Below are 17245 nucleotides of genomic sequence, written 5' to 3' on the forward strand. Positions count from 1 at the left end.
ATTTTCTCCATAGAAGCATGGCTGGGGAAGCTGCAATGTGAAAGCTTGTGTGTTGAAATTCTCTGTAAAGCACTAGAGACCTGCCTCACAGGCCACTGCAGAAAGGTGCGTTCTCGCCAACTCACAGCTTTGCCTGCTTTTTGGAAGCCCATTTTGTGAGCGTAAACTTTAATGCCAATGCAGCAAGAATGTTCTAAACTGGGAGCAATATTTAGCTCCCTCACATAGAAATTATGCAAATTAAGCATTTAGTAAGCATTACTCCCCAGTGCAGAGAGGTGCATTAGCCTGGCCAGGATTTTCTTAGCGCTGGAAAATTAACTCTAGAGCCAGAGATGGAGTTAAGCTTCCAGCACTACTATGCTGGTACTTAAAAAAGGTAAAAAAAACCTGTATTTTTTTTAAATGTCCAATACACCACTTAACTAGATAAGTACGGACTTATCTGGCTATATGGAGATATTTGCCATTGGCACTTAGCTGGATAAATCAGTACTTATCCAACTATCTGGTGCGGATCGCCACTACTTATTCAGCTAAGTAGCAGCAGCTGCTGTTGCATGATCTGCCTGTCAGGGATGGCCCCCTTCCCTTCCTGAGTTAAAATGTGTGTATTTAGCCTGTGCCAAAAGTAGATTTTAAAGTCAACCAGCTTTTTTAAACACCCAATGCATTAGCATATCATTAGCTTGCTGCATCGGAATTAAAATTAACCTGAGCATTAACATATAGAAACATAGAAATGACGGCAGAAGAAGACCAAACGGCCCATCCAGTCTGCCCAGCAAGGTTCATACTTTTTTTTTTTCTCATACTTATCTGTTACTTTTGGCTCTTATTAACCTTTTGGTTCTATTTCCCCTTCCATCCCCACCATTAATGTAGAGAGCAATGTTGGAACTGCATCTAAGTGAAATATCCAGCTTAATTAGTCAGGGGTAGTAACCACCGCAATAAGCAAGCTACACCCATGCTTGTTTACCCCACCTATGTTATTCAGTCCTTGTTGGTTGTCTGTATATAGATCCACTTTTCTTCATTCCCCTGCTGTTGAAGCAGAGAGCTATGCTGGATATGCGTGAAGTATCGGTCTTTCTCCCTGCCGTTGAAGCAGAGAGCTATGCTGGATATGTGTGAAGTATCGGTCTTTCTCCCCTGCCGTTGAAGCAGAAAGAGTATCAGGCTTATTTGGTTTTGGGGTAGTAACCGCCGTAACAAGCAAGCTACTCCCGCTTTTTTGTGAATGCAAATCCTTTTTTTCCACCATTTCCTCTTGCCGTTGAAGCTTAGAGCAATGTTGTTGTCGCGTTAACCATGTGTGTGATTATTGAACAAGGGTATTATCTCCAGGTAGTAGCCGTCATTCCCCGCGAGCCACCACTCTTCATTCACGTCTCTAGACTTTATGGATCCACAGTGTTTATCCCACGCCCCTTTGAAGTCCTTCACAGTTCTGGTCTTCACCACTTCCTCCGGAAGGGCATTTCCAGGTATCCACCACCCTCTCTGTGAAGAAATATTTCCTGACATTGGTCTGAATCTTCCTCCCTGGAGCTTCAAATCGTTGACCCCTGGTTCTGTTGATTTTTTTTCGGGCAGAAAAGGTTTTGTCATTGTCTTTGGATCATTAAAACCTATTCAAGTATCTGAAAGTCTGTATCATATTACCTCTGCTCCTCCTTTCCTCCAGGGTGTACATATTTAGATTCTTCAATTTCTCCTCATAAGTCATTTGATGAAGACCTTCCACCTTTTTGGTCGCCCTTCTCTGAACCGCCTCCATCTTGTCTCTGTCTCTTCTCTCTGTCTCTTCGGAAATACGGTCTCCAGAACTGAACACAGTACTCCAAGTGAGGCCTCACCAAGGACCTGTACAAGGGGATAATTACTTCCCTTTTCTTACTCGATATTCCTCTCTCTATGCAGCCCAGCATTTTTCTGGCTTTAGCTATCACCTTGTCACATTGTTTTGCCGACTTCAGATCATTAGACACCATCACCCCAAGGTCTCTCTCCCTCTCTCATTAGAATTGTACGTTGAAATCCAGCACACAATATGTTAACACCCAGATTGCTGCATTGGCCTATCAGATTGTCAACTGTATCTCTTTCACCAATATAGGTTGAAAGGGGGGAAAACTTAGTTAGAAGCCTTGTTCTTGTCTAACTGATAATTGGAAGTAGAAAATGTTACAGGGAAACCACAGAGAACTAGAACCATTGTTAGCAATTAAGCAATAGCTAACTAGTTCTTTCCAATTGTAATGTTAAGAGACTAAATGTGTTTGGGAAACCCAGGGATTGTATGAAAAGGTGAAAATTTTCTAAGGTTATTAATTGGAGACAAAGAATGGAAAGTAGTTATTGATAAGAATAGTGTGGGTTACATCAAGTGCTTTAAATCTATATAAATAAAAATGTTAAATAGTTTGGACAAAATCGCTAATCTCAGAAACCACTGAACCGATTGCTTTCAAATTTGGACACAACCTTCATTTCACATACAGGAGGGTTCTTCTGTACTTACATTACAGATATGTCACACACCTGTGACAGGTAAAATAGGTTTAAAATTTTTTTCCAGAAAACAGCGACATCTGCTGGACGTAAGCGCCATCTGTTACACCTTACACTAACACATGCTACACTAATCATTTCGCCAGTCCAGGTCCACATTTCACTTCCATTTTAACACATTCGCACACTTTTTTCGCCGGAAGATAACTATTTCCTTTACAGATAAAATACGCCCACCACCCTCCTCACACCCCCCACACACATGCCAAATTGATTTACTTCCCACAGCCTCCCAACACACACAAAACCACCCTCCTCACACCCTCCACACACATGCCAAATTTATTTACTTCCCAGGCCCTCACAACACACACAAGACCTGACAGGAATCCGGGAGGCTCCAGCGGGGGGCCAGGACCGGTCCGGGACACATCTCCTGCACTACGGCCGTCGGCTGCCAGCAATCAACATGGTGCCGATGGCCCTTTCCCTTACTATGCCACTCGGCGGCAGTAGCCCATGTGACATAGTAAGGGCGAGGGCCCCTCAGCGCCATTTTCAGGACTGGCAGCCGGCGGACCTTTGCCCTTACTATGTCAGAGGACCTTCTGCTGCCATTGCTCCACCCCACTGACATAGTAAGGGCAAAGGGCCATCAGAACCAGTTTCAGTGCTCGCAGCTGACGGACCAACGCCAATACATCGCTCCCGGACCGCTCCTGAACGCCTGCTCCACCGACTGACATTTTTATCAGGACTCAGGGGGTCTGGAGGGTGGGGGGTGGTAATGAATTTATTGTGAACATCTTGGGGAGGGGTCACGAGGGGGGGCAGGTTTCATTCATTCAGCAACTCGGGGGGGGCAGGGGGGGTGGGCTACTGTTTTTCACGGGCCTGGGGGAGGGGGGGGCAGGAGAGTGTGGGGTGATTAGTTTAAGAGAACTTTTCTCATAGGGTTGTTTTTTGGGGGAAGGGAGAGGTTCACACACAAATACATACACTAAACTTGCACGATCTCGGGAACACACCAAAATAGCCCTCCCCAGACCACAAAACAAATTTGGAAGTGCAAATTTAGTTAGGCACTCCCCTATTTGGCTACATAACGCGCACAGACGCCCAGGGACAGACCACATGTAGCACCAACAATTTTAATTTCCCAGGTCTTGGGAGGGGGCAGGAGGGTGGGGGGTTATTATTTGATTTAAAGGGTTGGGATTGGGGGGGTTTGGGGAGGGGGGGTTCTCACAGAAATAGAAAACAAAGGTTTTCTGATCTGAAGGGGGTAGGCAGTAGGGGGGGAGGTGACAGTGAGGGGAGGGAGAATGAGGGGGGAGGTGAGTGTCAGGGGAGGGAGAATGAGGAGAGAAGTGAGTGTGAGGGGAGAGAGTTGGAGTGTGGACAGGGGAGGGAAGGGGGGGTGAGTGACCAAGGGTGAGGAGGATGAGTGACTGAGGTAAATGAGCAAGGGGAAGGGGGAGGGAGGTTAAAGAACCTGACTCTGCCACTGCAACGCGTGGCCGGGTACTGCTAGTGATTAAATAAGAAAGTAAACAAAAGTAGCTTCAAAGTGTTTTCCCTTTTGAGAAAAAATAAGCTGAAGCTAGAAGTTGTTTAGGAAAGCGGGATGATAAACCCAGTTCCTTAAAGCCCATGTTTGTACTAGCATAAGGTCCTTCCCCAGGGAGATCAAGACCATAGAAGAGAGCCATCTATAGGCCAGATGTCATCCTAGCACCTCTGGCAGTCACACCAACATATCATAGGAATATATGCGTTTACTGCACAGTAAATGCTTTGTGGTGAAAACGTGTAGTATTTTCAATACTAGTGTGTTATTTTACCTCAGATATTGTCTAAATAATAATGAGCTGCTTTGCATGCAAATGCTTTGTAAATTCATGGAAAGCAGTTCATTATTAGACAACTTCATGAAAATAAAAGAAGACGGCTTTGCCCATCATGTGCATCATTTGTATAGTGACCCTCTGGCACTATTTTGATTTATACAGCACCAGGAGCCTAGGGGCACTCCAGGCTCCACTAGGCCATCAGCTTTTCAGTTATGCCCAGGAGGGTAGGTTAGGGTGGGTCAGCGGTTTGTAAGGCCCAGGGGTGGGGATTAGGAACCTAGGGGGTCTTTTATTGAAAAGGGGCAGGGTTGGGAAGGGGCGTTCACTGTTCATATGCAACCTATTCTAGTAATTTGTTTTTACATTAGGGCTGCCTCTAGAGGTGGTGGGGGGATGGGACAGGGGTCAAATAGGCCATCATCATGTGGCAATTAGGTCTCACTAACCTGTAGTATATTTCCCTATGGTATTTTACTGTGGGGGAAAATATCATGTGGTTTCCTAAGTTGGGGTAGCGCAGCTTAGTAAACCCCCATCGTATTTTCCCCTCCAGGAAAATATTGCAGCTAAGTGAATGGCTCTCAGTTACCTATGTGACTAATGATCTATATTTCATTATAGTTATTACCAGTTTCCTCATACAGAAGTAAGACTATAAGCTGTTGTAATGTCTCTGTTCATTTAAATTTATTGTAATCTGTCTTGAGACCAACTTTGGGAAAAGATGAACTATCAACTGTTCAATAAATAAGTAATAAATAATCTACAGTTCTCTATTTTAAAGATGGGTATTACTCTGCCAGCCCTCCATTCCCTTGCTCTAAGGGCAGTTTTCTATAATGACAGATTGCATAATATTATTATTAGATCTTCAATTAAGTTTGTTAAACTCATGGGTGAATGCCGTCTGGTCCAGGTGACTTGCTGCAGTTTTAATTTATCAATTTGCTGTAAACCTCTGCTGTCACCTCACATAAGCCAGTTCCTTCAGAATTATCCTTGGAAAAAAGCTTTAATTTGGAAATCTACTCCCTACCATTCCCCAAGCAAAAGTCTTCTATACTAAAAACTGATAAGATTTTGTTCAGCATCTCTACTATAGCTTTATTTTTTTCTGCGTGCATCTTTTTGCATATTGATCATCTAATGGATCCATTGACTCTTTTGCAGACTTTCAAATTCTAACATTTTTAAAAAAGATTTATTAGTTTTTTATTTCTTTAGAAGATGCTCCTCAGCTTACAAACTAGAGTGATAACTTTTAACATAGGGAGGGTAATTTTATAAGTTTGCATTCTTTGTCCAGGATTTTTAAAGCAAACTTTTGCATGTAAGTTTGCTTTGAAATTCACAGGGAATGCACAGAGATTCACTCGTTGTAAAGTCATATCTCCTGTTCAGAAGGCATAACTTCTTGTGTGCAAGTGCTGACTCCACTGCAGTTCCATTCCCCCAGAATGCCTTTTCTGAGTTTGCATAAAGTACATACAAAAACAAGTTATGTGCATATTTTTACATGAAGTGAGCCCAGCTGATTCTGTAAACACCATTTGCACACAGAAAACCAGATTTTATGTACCTAACTGGTTTGAAAATTTAGCACCAAAAACCCTAAACTGCAATGTCATGTGTAGTAAACAGTTTAAACATTTGTACCATATGTCTATACTTCATATCAGATAAGATTAGGTAAAAATCATCATTTATACTCTAGCTTTATTAGATTCAAATAGTATCAAATAATCCTGAATTTGCCCCTTTCCCAATCAAAATCCACATCCACACATCATATTAAGCATGTAAAACCCATTAATTCTAAGGATTGATGCAACTGGGTTTCGTCAATTCTATATCGAGCAATTCTCTTTTCAAAGCATTGTACAACTTATGGTGTAATATTATCACAATGATTTGAAGAGAAAATTCCCTTGTTACATTCATCTTTGGCATGACCGCACTGGTACATAGTACAATGACTGCCATGGAATACATAATGAGTAAATTAAAAGCCAATGTACCCAAGATGGCTAAAATTAAACACTTTCAGTCTAAGCAGGTTTGGTAATTGGTACACATCTCAGGAGCACTTTAAATCTATCACATTGAGGAAGGCCCACTGCAATCTGTTTCAACTGAGCTGCTCAGACAGAAATCAGAGTCTGTATCCTACATAACAAAAGTGTGGTTTCCCTGTTGATACTTCCCCTCCCTGCACTTTCTTGGGCTGTGGATAAGAATAAGAGGCACAGGATAACCGACCTGTTTAATCTCAGGTGAGAGGAGTTCCAAAGCTCTGTCTGCTGTTAGACTGATGTGCTTCATTCCAACAGCACAGAATTTTCCAGGTCTAGTTTACGAAGTATCTTGGCCAAGTTACGAGCCCAGGCAGATGGTTTGATCAGCAGCACTGTGCAGAGAAGCTGGGGTCCTGTGATTAAATGAGAAGCAACCTTGCTGCTTAAAGATGAATTACAAGAACATTTAGTAGCTTTTAAAAAAGACTGAAACCATCAAGTTCTATAACACAGAATTTACTGTTAGGTTCATTAAAATCCATGCTCCCTTCATTAAAAGACTTGCTCCAACTCCTGCAGCTCAGAACACAACACTATGGGCTCAGATTCCTCATCCATTGAGGCCAGTTGGACTTGAATGCACCACAGAGGAGGCTGCTGCTACTATGAAAATCTCTGCCAATCAATGAGCGTCACCAAGGTGGTGCCTTGGAGGCCTCAACCCTTTGGTCAGCAAGAAGTCCTTGCCTATGCAGGTCTGCGGAAAGAAGAGCAGAAACCGCCAAGAGAGAAAATGGGGAAAGGCATACAAATGAAAATTAAGTTTTGCTCTGCTCTTTTATCGCAAAATGGGGCTGCAATGTGAGGCAGTTGGGTGTGTATTAGAGGAGGTAGTAAGGAGGCTGTTATCAGTGATCAATGTTTACTTACATAAAAGTTTGGGGGGAATTTTGTACTATCACAGGTAACTTACACCAATTTTAAAGCAGACTTACAAGGATAAGTCTACTTTAAAAATTATCTCACCAAATTTATCCACACACGTTTACCCCGTGCATTTTTTGGGAAAATTTCTGCACACATGTTTACATTTTCAAAAGTATGTGCATACATTCAAAATCCCCCCCCGGAACTGCTCAGGGCAGATAAACTTACAAACATATGGAAGTGATTTTCAAAGGAGTTACATGTGTAAATGTAACACACTATCGTAGCAATTTTAAGAAGCCATTTATCCGTGTAAAGTACACATACATGAATATCCTATGGACAATTCAATGGCATACATTTTCAAAAGCCACTTACACAGATAAAGTGCATTTACATGTATAAAATCCAATTTTAAGTAGGTAAACGCTTTTGAAAATCAGGCCCTTTGCATATATGTTTTCCTGTATATTGAGCAGGCAATTTTGAAAAGGGTAGTTTTGCACATAAAACACTATTCAACCCACAGATGTCACTTTGCAAATTGTCCTCTTTATGGATGTTTGTAGTCTTTTTTCTACTACTGTGATTTTGATGTTTTTTATTTTGGAGTCTGCTTTGAGCATGCAAGTTGAAGCAGTGAACAGTAAATACTCTAAATAAAACAAACAAACAAATAAATAAATAAATAAATATACTGGTTAGAATTCAGACTGGGAGTTGGAAACCCTAAGTATGAATCCTGACCCTGCCTTTCCATGTATCCCTGGGCAAACTGCTTTAGCTCCCTGTGTCTCAGTTCATCCAACTGTAATTGGGTAATAAGTAACAATGCCTGACTGCTTGTACATAGCACAGATCCCTAAATTATTATTTTACTATTGTGAGTGAATAACAGCTCCTTATTAAGAGTAAGAAAAGAAGGTGAATATGACAAGCTCTTTGTTAAGAATCAGATGGGAAAGATCTATGAAGGACAAGGTCTTATTTGAAAAGCTAGAAATAAAAAGAATTATTTTAGTTGTGTAGTGTAATATTTTGCAGTATTGTACAGTAGATATGCAACCAGAAAGTATGGTTATTACTCCAAAACCCTCCATCCTTGGACTCCAACTACACCACTATTAAATATAGAAGACACAATGGGGTCCATACTCAGCTGCTGTGTGGCTCGGCAAGGTAGCCAGATACACTTAGCCAGCGACGGATATTAATTATCCAGTTAACTTAAGGACAGCACTGTGGCCCAACCAGCGTTAGCCAGATAGGTTATTCAGCTAAATAGACTCCTCCGCAATCTACCTATTCCCTGCTCGAGTATTAGTCACTTACCTGGTTTAAGTGGTGCCTGCTGACTGTAGACAGATATCTGGCAAATGTTTTTTTTTAAGATCAAACTCAATGAGGTCAATAGACAAAGGCTTTGTCCAGGTAATGTTTGGAGTCACAAGGATGAAAATTAAGATTTGAAAATTTTACCCCCCTCCCCAGCTAAAATCTGTCTGGGTAACTCATTACCTGCACACAATTTTTGCCAGATAAAAATGAGGTGTGCCAGGGTGGGGTTAAACCTTAGCTGGTGAGAGCTGATATTTAGTGCTACTTGACTAAAGTTAGCAGGGTAAAGGTCTGGTAGGAAAAATAGGTTCATCTATATGGTTTATCTAGTGAAAACATATAAACTGCCACATCCAAAGTTCAGTAGGGATGTTCCGCTGAATATTTGGGCAAAGTTACTTGAGTAACTTTCCTACTCATTGGCCCCTCAGAATATCAACCTCAATGTTTTTCTTCTACAATAATTTTTTTGTACTAAGGGTCTGATTTACTACAGATTTTCTTCCATTTTATGTCTATAGGAAAAATGCTTAGTGAATGACATCTTCAATATTCAGTTATTTTAGTTTCTGAATATAGCAGAACATTCCTTTAAGTTATAGCCAAACAGGAATACCATCAACCCATCAGGATACAGCAAACTTCTAGCACACTGTGCACACTACCCGTGTTTTTTTGTTGCCTTATGAAATCTGACAGCACAGTCTCATTGCATAAAACCATCCTGCTTGTAAGCTCTTGCTAAGCGGGCAGGTTGATAGCATAGTATCTGTCTCTGTCACTATGTATATAAACATGCCATGTATATTATCACCTACTCTGTACTTACAACTATTAACTATACAGATGGAAATGCAAGGCTTTATCAACAGTGACTCACAGAACTCAATGTAGATTACAGAGTAGCCAAGTTGGAATTAGGAGGCTACAACTCCCCAGAAAGCAACTAGGTACATGCTGGCAACTCGACCAAGGTGATAAGAAGAAAACGAGCAGATAAACGAAGCATGACATTGTGACACTGAGGACCATGGATTAGCCAGGATGGTAGCAACAGCCTAAAACAGCTTCAAACAAACTGGATCGATGTTGGCAGGTCACCCAAGGTGATAAGAAGAAAACAAGGGGCAGATAAAGGAAGCATGAAGTAGTGACATTGCAAACCATGGATTAACCAGGATGGTAGCAACAGCCTAAAACATCTTCAAACGAACTGGGTTGATGTTGGCAAGTTAGTGGTGGCAAGCTACAATCCAGCAAGATCATGGGACCTAGGTAATCAGATGATCAGGCAACATATTCACTAGTTTGGTAGCTGTCAGGGGCAGATTGGCCTATCAGGAGATTGGGCATCCCCCGGAGGCCAGTTGCTTCGATCACGTGGTTGTTTTTACAGCTTCCTGGCCTGAAGAAAAAGCTGCAAGGCTGCCGCAGACTCCATCCTCTCGCGACCCGAAGAGAGGCCTGCAGAGCCCATACGTCCACAGCCCAAAGAGAGGAATGTATGGCTGTGACGGAATCTATCCTGTGGCAGCCCGAAGAGAGGTCCTGCGTGACTATGGCAGCGCCCATCCTGCCTGACCTGAAGAGAGGTCTTGCGTGGCCACGGCAGGATGCAGCCTGAATACAGATCCTGCGCAGTAGTGGCAGAGCCCATTCTGTCATGGCCCAAAGAGAGGCCTGCGTGCCCATCTTTCTGTGGCCCAAAGATAGGCCTGTGAGGCAGAGGTGGAGGCCCTCCCCCCCCCCCCCCCCCCCCTTGCAGGAGCTGTGGGTAGCAGTGGCCACCTTCCATCTCCCTTCCAGCATTGAGGAGCAGTGTTGCCATCCCACAGCAGACAAAGGGAAGGCCAGAAGAAAGGGGGAGGCCTGAAAACTAAATGGGGTACATTTTAGAAAACAGCGTGCGCGCGTACTTTTGTTCGCATCAGGCGCGAACAAAAGTACACCGGATTTTATAAGATACGCGTATAGCTGCGCGTATCTCATAAAATCCGGGGTCGGCGTGCGCAAGGGGGTGCACATTTGTGCAACTTGTGCGCGCCGAGCCCTGCGCGTGCTCCCCGTTCCCTCCCCTCGCACCTTCCCCTCCCTTCCCCTACCTAACCCACCCCCCCGGCCCTATCTAAACCCCCCCTTACCCTTGTAAAAGTTACGGATGCCTCTGGCAGGCATAACTCACACGTGCCAGCGGGCTGCTGGCACGTCATCTCTCAACCCAGGGGCTGTTCCGAAGGCCTCGGCCATGCCCCTGTGCTGGCACCACACGCCCCCGGAACGCCCTGAACATCACGCCGCCCATCCGACACGCCCCTCTAGCCAAGCCCCGGGACCTACGCGTGTCCAGGAGCTTGCGCGCGTCGCCAAGCCTATGCAAAATAGGCTCGGCACGCGCAGGGGTGTTTTAAAAGGGTTACGCGCATACCTTATGCACGTAACCCTTTTAAAATCTACCCGAATGTATGTATACTTGTGTATATGAGAGAGAGAGAGACTGCATGTATGTGTATGAGAGAGAGAGCAAGCCAGGGTTTGTGTATAAGAGCGTGCATGTATGTATGAGACAACTTGCATGTGTGTGTGTGTGAGAGCCTGCATATGTATGACAGAGTGAGAGTACCTGCATGTGTCTGTGAGAGCCTGAGCCTGAATGTGCGTTAGAGCGAGAGAGATTCTGTGTCTGTGCGTGAGAGAGAAAGAGCCTGCGTATGTGACAAGCGTATATGTGAGCGAGAGAGAGCTTGTATTTGTGACAGCATGTGTGTGTGTTGGGGAGGGAGAGAGAAGTAAAGATTGTGAGGCCCCTCCCCCAATCCACAACAATCTGTGGGTGACTGGAAAACAAAAGATTCCAGGCACAGAGAGCTGGAAATTTTTAATCCTATTATTTTAAATTTTGGGGCGTTATTTCATATGTCTGCTGTTTGAAATATTTGGTGTTTGGGAAATATTAGAAAATGCTTGTGAGTTATTTTAATTACTGGATGTTTGTTAGCTGTTGCCTGCTTGACATTTATTCTTTTTTTTAGTATGGTTTTAATATTATGAATGATATTTTATACCTCTTGACTTTATTGCTAAATGTTTTATGAGGAATGATGTTTCTATTTTTCCATTGTTGCACTGCATAATAGTCAGGCTTGCTGTGTTTTTTCCAGAGCATGAGTCAGTGAACATGTATGTGAGTGAGGGAGAATGAGCACACCAGTGAGCATTTGTGTGAACAAGAGGATTATTTAAAACAATGAGCATGTGTGTGAGCCAGAGTCTGTGAGCCAGTCAGCATATATGTGAGAGAGAATATAAGGGAATTTGTGTGAGAAAGGAAAATTAGTTTCTTACCTGATAATTTTCGTTCCTGTAGTACCAAGGATCAGTCCAGGACACCTGGGTTGTGACTCCGCACCAGTAGATGGAGACAGACTAAAACTTGTGGGCGGAGCCATATAAGCCCCTGTGCCAGTCACAGCCCCTCAGTCATACGTAATGTCAAAGTAGAAACCCAAATGGGCAACCATAGCTAACTAACAAAACTCGCCATTTAACCGGAAACAATTCCAACCCCTGCGGGAACCGGACTCCCCAACCGGGAGAGCGAACAAGCGGTGAGCTTAAGGAAACAACTATGAGCGGACTCTCCGTCAGCGGGCGGGATCCTGGACTGATCCTTGGTACTACAGGAACGAAAATTATCAGGTAAGAAACTAATTTTCCTTTCCCTGTACGTACCAGGATCAGTCCAGGACACCTGGGATGTACCAGAGCCAACTTACCGAGGGTGGGAAGCAGAGAGTCCCGCTCGGAGTACCCTCTCTCCAAACCCTCCGACCTCAGCGGCCTGAACATCCAGACGGTAATGTCTGACGAAGGTATGCAACGACTTCCAGGTAGCCGCCCTACAAATCTCTTGGGGCGACACCTGAGAAGACTCCGCCCAGGACACAGCGTGAGACCTTGTCGAATGAGCCCGAAGACCCACCGGCGGAGTCTTTCCCCGTACAATGTACGCTGAGCCTATGGCCTCTTTGAGCCAATGGGCGATCGTCGTGCGAGACGCTGCAGCCCTTTTCTTGGGACCGGAAAAAGAGGACAAACAGATGATCCGTTATCCGAAAAGGATTAGTGACCTCCAGATAGCGAAGGAGGGATCTCCTCACATCCAGCTTTCGCAAGTCCCTCGCCTTCGGATCCGACGACTCCCCGACCGCGAAAGCGGGAAGTTCAACGGGAGTGATTCAAATGAAAAGCCGAGATGACCTTCGGAAAGAAAGAAGGGACAGTGCGCAAGGAAACGCCTGTGTCGGAGATTCGCAAGAACGGCTCCCTACATGACCACGCCTGTAATTCCAAGATTCGGCTTGCCGAAGAAAACCGCCACCAGAAACACGGTCGAAAGCGGGAAGTTCAATGGAGTGATTCAAATGAAAAGCCGAGATGACCTTCGGAAGAAAGAAGGGACAGTGCGCAAGGAAACGCCTGTGTCGGAGATTCGCAAGAACGGCTCCCTACATGACCACGCCTGTAATTCCAAGATACGGCGTGCCGAAGAAACCGCCACCAGAAACACGGTCTTCAACGTGAGATCCTTGACAGTAGAGCGCTGCAAAGGCTCAAACAGTGCCGAACATAAGGCAGAAAGAACCCAATTAAGATTCCAAGCCGGATAGGGAAGAACGCAAGGGAGGACGGAGATGCTTAGCCCCCTTCAGGAAACGGGCTATATCCGAGTGAAGAGCCAGAGGGGATCCCCCGACCTTCCCCCGCAAACAACCAAGTGCCGCCACGTGGACTCGTAGGGAACTGCACGCCAAGCCTCTGGCCAGTCCCGCCTGGAGGGAAGCCAGAATATCAGAGACCGCAGCGGCGGTGGGATCCAAACCTCGCTTCATACACCAATCCTCAAAAACTACCCAGACCCTGACATAAGCCAGGGACGTAGACTGCTTCCGGGACCTCAGCAGCGTAGCAATAACCGCGTCCGAGTAACCTTTTCTCTTTAACCGATTCCTCTCAAAAGCCATGCCGCAAGACAAAAGTGATCCGCATCCTCCAAAAGACGGGGCCCTGATGAAGCAGCCCCGCGAAGCCGTGGAGACGAAGGGGAGCCTCCACCGACAACTGAATGAGGTCTGCGAACCATGGACGGCGTGGCCACTCCGGTGCCACCATGATCACGTTGGAGGGGTGCAATTCTACGCGCCCCAGGATCTTGCCGATCATTGGCCATGGGGAAAACACGTACAGCAGCACATCCGTCGGCCAAGGGAACACCAGCGCATCGACGCCCTCTGCTCCCCGCTCTCGACGCCGACTGTAAAAACGCGGAGCCTTCGCGTTGTGCCACGTGGCCGTCAGATCCAAGTGGGGAACTCCCCACGTCCTGCAGAGGAGAAGAAACGCCTCGTCCGCCAGTTCCCACTCTCCGGGATCTAGACGATGCCTGCTGAGAAATCTGCCTGCACGTTGTCGACCCCGGCAATGTGAGACGCTGCTATTGCTGCCGAGATGTTGTTTCCGACCAGACCATCAAAATTCTCACCTCTTCCGCCACCAGTGGACTTCTCGTCCCTCCTTGACGATTGATGTAGGCCACGGTGGTTGCGTTGTCTGACAGTACTCGGACCGCCTGTCCCCGCACCAAGGGTAGGAAGGCTTGGAGAGCCAGATGGACCGCTCCGGTCTCGAGGCGGTTGATGGACCATTGAGCTTGCGATGCTGACCAACGACCTTGCACCGACTTCCCTAGGCAAACTGCTCCCCAGCCAGAGAGACTGGCATCCGTGGACACCACCGTCCAGTCGGGAATGAGAAGGGATACGCCACAGGACAGATGACTTGGATCCAGCCACCAAAGAAGACTGGATCTCGCCGGACCCACAAGCGGGAGCGGTAGGTAGAAATCCTCCGAAACTGGCTTCCAACGGGACAGCAAAGAAGACTGCAATGGCCGCAGGTGAGCGAACGCCCAGGGGTACCAACGCGAGCGTTGAAGCCATAGACCCCAGCACCGTCAGGTAATCGCAGACTCGCGGACGGCGAAGAGACAACAGTCGCCGCACCCGAGATTGCAGTTTGCCTATCCGATCTTGAGAGAGGATTACCCTGCCCCGTTTCGTGTCGAATAAGGCCCCCAGAAATTCCAAGGACTGAGTGGGAGCCAAATGACTTTTGTTGCAATAGACCACCCAGCCTAGGGACTGCAAGAGCTGGAGGACCCTGTCCACCGCCCCGTCGACACTGACTCTCTGACTTCGCCCGAATCAGCCAATCGTCTAGGTAAGGATGAACCAGAAGACCTTCCCGTCGCAGCTGCGCCGCCACTACCACCATCACTTTCGTGAATGTCCGAGGCGCCGTTGCAAGGCCAAAGGGGAGCGCCTGAAATTGGTAGTGCCTCCCCAGAACGCAGAACCTCAGAAGCTGCTGGCACGATGGCTGAATGCCCACATGAGGGTACGCCTCCGTGAGATCCAGAGAAGCCAGAAATTCGCCACGGACGCACCGAAGCGATAACTGACCGAATCGTTACCATTTTGAAGTGGGGAACGCGAAAGACATCGGATTACCCCTTTGAGGTCCAGAATTGGCCTTGGAAGTGCCGTCCTTCTTGGGAACACGAAGTAAATGGAGTAACGGCCCCGAGCCGCGCCGATCGGCAGGGACGGGGGAGATGGCCCACAAGCTTTCCAGCCGACGGAAGGTGTCCAACCTCGCCGCCCTCTTCCTGGGGCCTTGCAGGGCGAGACCAGGAACTCGTCTGCTGGGATGCGAGCAAATTCTAACTCGTAGCCGTGTCTTATCACGTCGAGGACCACACTGGATCGACGTACCCCTGATCCACTCCTTGAAATATAAAGTGAAACCGCGCCCCTACATTTGGAATGGCGTGCCGCAGGCACGACGAGGGGTGGACCGGCCGGATTTCATTGCGAGGGCTTGAACCTCGCACCCGACGGGACTCCGCCTTGCCCCCCGTAACGTTTCCCACGAAAGGACTGCTGCCATGGAGTGTTCCGGGAAGAAGATGGTCTATACGAAGGGCCGGCGGATCCTTGAGGGCGCGATTTCCTGGGCCCCCCGGAAACCGGAAAGGAGGGCCTCGCCCTGGCCCTATCCTCGGGCAGCTTGAATGCCCTGTTCTCCCCCAGAGAAACCATCAAATCATCCAACTCCTTACCGAACAACAACTTCCCCTTGAAAGGAAACGAACCCAGGTGGGCTATGGAAGAGCCATCCGCTGCCCAGTTGCGTAGCCACAGGAGACGGCGCGCCGAAAACTGCGGCTACTATGGACCTAGCAGAGGTGCGCAGCAGGTTGTGGAGGGGCGTCAGCTCCATAAGCTATTGCCGCCTCCAATCTATCAGCCTGAGACACCTCCTCCGCCGACAGGCCTGCATTCGCCTGAAGGACCGGGTCCCAGCGTAAACTAGCCCGCATGGCGAAGTTAGGGCAGATTGCTGCCCGCAGCCCTAGGGCGGATACCTCAAATATCTTCTTGAGCTGCACTTCGAGCTTCCTGTCTTGAATATCCCGAAGGGCCGTCGCCCCCGTGACCGGGATAGTGGGCCTCTTCGTCACCGCGGGGACCGCTGAATCCACCTTTGGAAGTCGCAGGTGCTCCCAGCGCCTCCTCCGGGAGCGATAGAGCTTATCCATGGCCTTGCTGACTTTCAACCCTAACTCGGGGGAATCCCAGCAGCACTGGATCCATATTGGCCTCCTGGCGGACCACCACGGGTGGAGCCTCTATCCCCAGATCCTGGAGAATGGCCGGGATGAGTGGCGACAGTTCCTCTCTGCGGAACAGACGGACTACCCTGGGGTCACCCCCGTCCGTGCCTGTGTACCTTCTCCTGCGCCGGGCTGGGCGGAGCCATCCGCCCCCGTCTCCTCAGCCCCCCTCGGGGGCTCCTCGAGACCATCAGTATCCGCCGTGGAGGAATCTTCTAGATCTGACTCCTGAGGTACGCCCCGGGGAAGCCGTTTCCCTCGCGCTGGCTCCTGGGCGAACATTGCGGTCTTTTTTTTTTTTGCCTTGCGCTTACTCGGTGAGGCCTGGTTGGAGCCCTCCCCAGAGCCCCCCCCCTCGGGAGCGCTTGCTGCGCTTGTACTTAAGTACCTTGCGTAGCAAGACCGTGAAAACCTCATAAAACGACCCGGATTCGGAAGAATCGGCGTCGGAATCCCCCCGGGGCCGAAGCCCCTCCTCGGCGCCCCCTCCCGCCGCGCCCCGCTGCGGGGATAACGCGGGAGGGAGAGCCGAATCGCCTGCCGCGGTCCGCGAGAATTCCTTGCCGGTGGCCAAAATGGCCGCCGCTCCCGCGCTGAGTGGGAAAATGTCCTGAGGCCTATTACTGGGCCTACCCCTCGTGGCGGCGAACGCGCGATCCGGGCCCGAGCCCCCCGCAATGCCCCGGACGTTGCTTCACCGCCCTGGATGCAGGCCGAGCAGAGGCCCTCCCTGGACAAACGCGTGCGCGGCGACCCGCAGGCCTTGCATGAAGAACCGCGCGGCATGCCGGCGACCGCGGGAAGTAAAAAAACTGAGGCGCGTCAAAATTAAAGAAAAACTAATTCGGCGACCTCCCCCCTTG

The 17245-nt window shown here is 47.8% G+C and overlaps 1 protein-coding gene across 3 annotated transcripts in view; it reads right to left on the bottom strand.

Annotated features, from left to right (window-relative positions):
- Window positions 1-17245, bottom strand: part of C14H16orf71 (chromosome 14 C16orf71 homolog) — a 386375-nt gene that overhangs the window by 132228 nt on the left and 236902 nt on the right. For 2 of the 3 annotated variants that reach the window (XM_029576717.1, XM_029576716.1), the window contains exon 24: window positions 6630-6798. In XM_029576717.1, coding sequence (XP_029432577.1) covers window positions 6689-6798 — 110 coding nt within the window. In that variant the 3' untranslated portion in view covers window positions 6630-6688. Of the gene's footprint in view, window positions 1-6629; window positions 6799-17245 lie in introns of those variants that run through there. The other variant, XM_029576718.1, reaches the window with a different exon arrangement.

The sequence above is a fragment of the Rhinatrema bivittatum genome, chromosome 14 (assembly GCF_901001135.1).
Source record: "Rhinatrema bivittatum chromosome 14, aRhiBiv1.1, whole genome shotgun sequence".
Classification (NCBI taxonomy): domain Eukaryota; kingdom Metazoa; phylum Chordata; class Amphibia; order Gymnophiona; family Rhinatrematidae; genus Rhinatrema; species Rhinatrema bivittatum.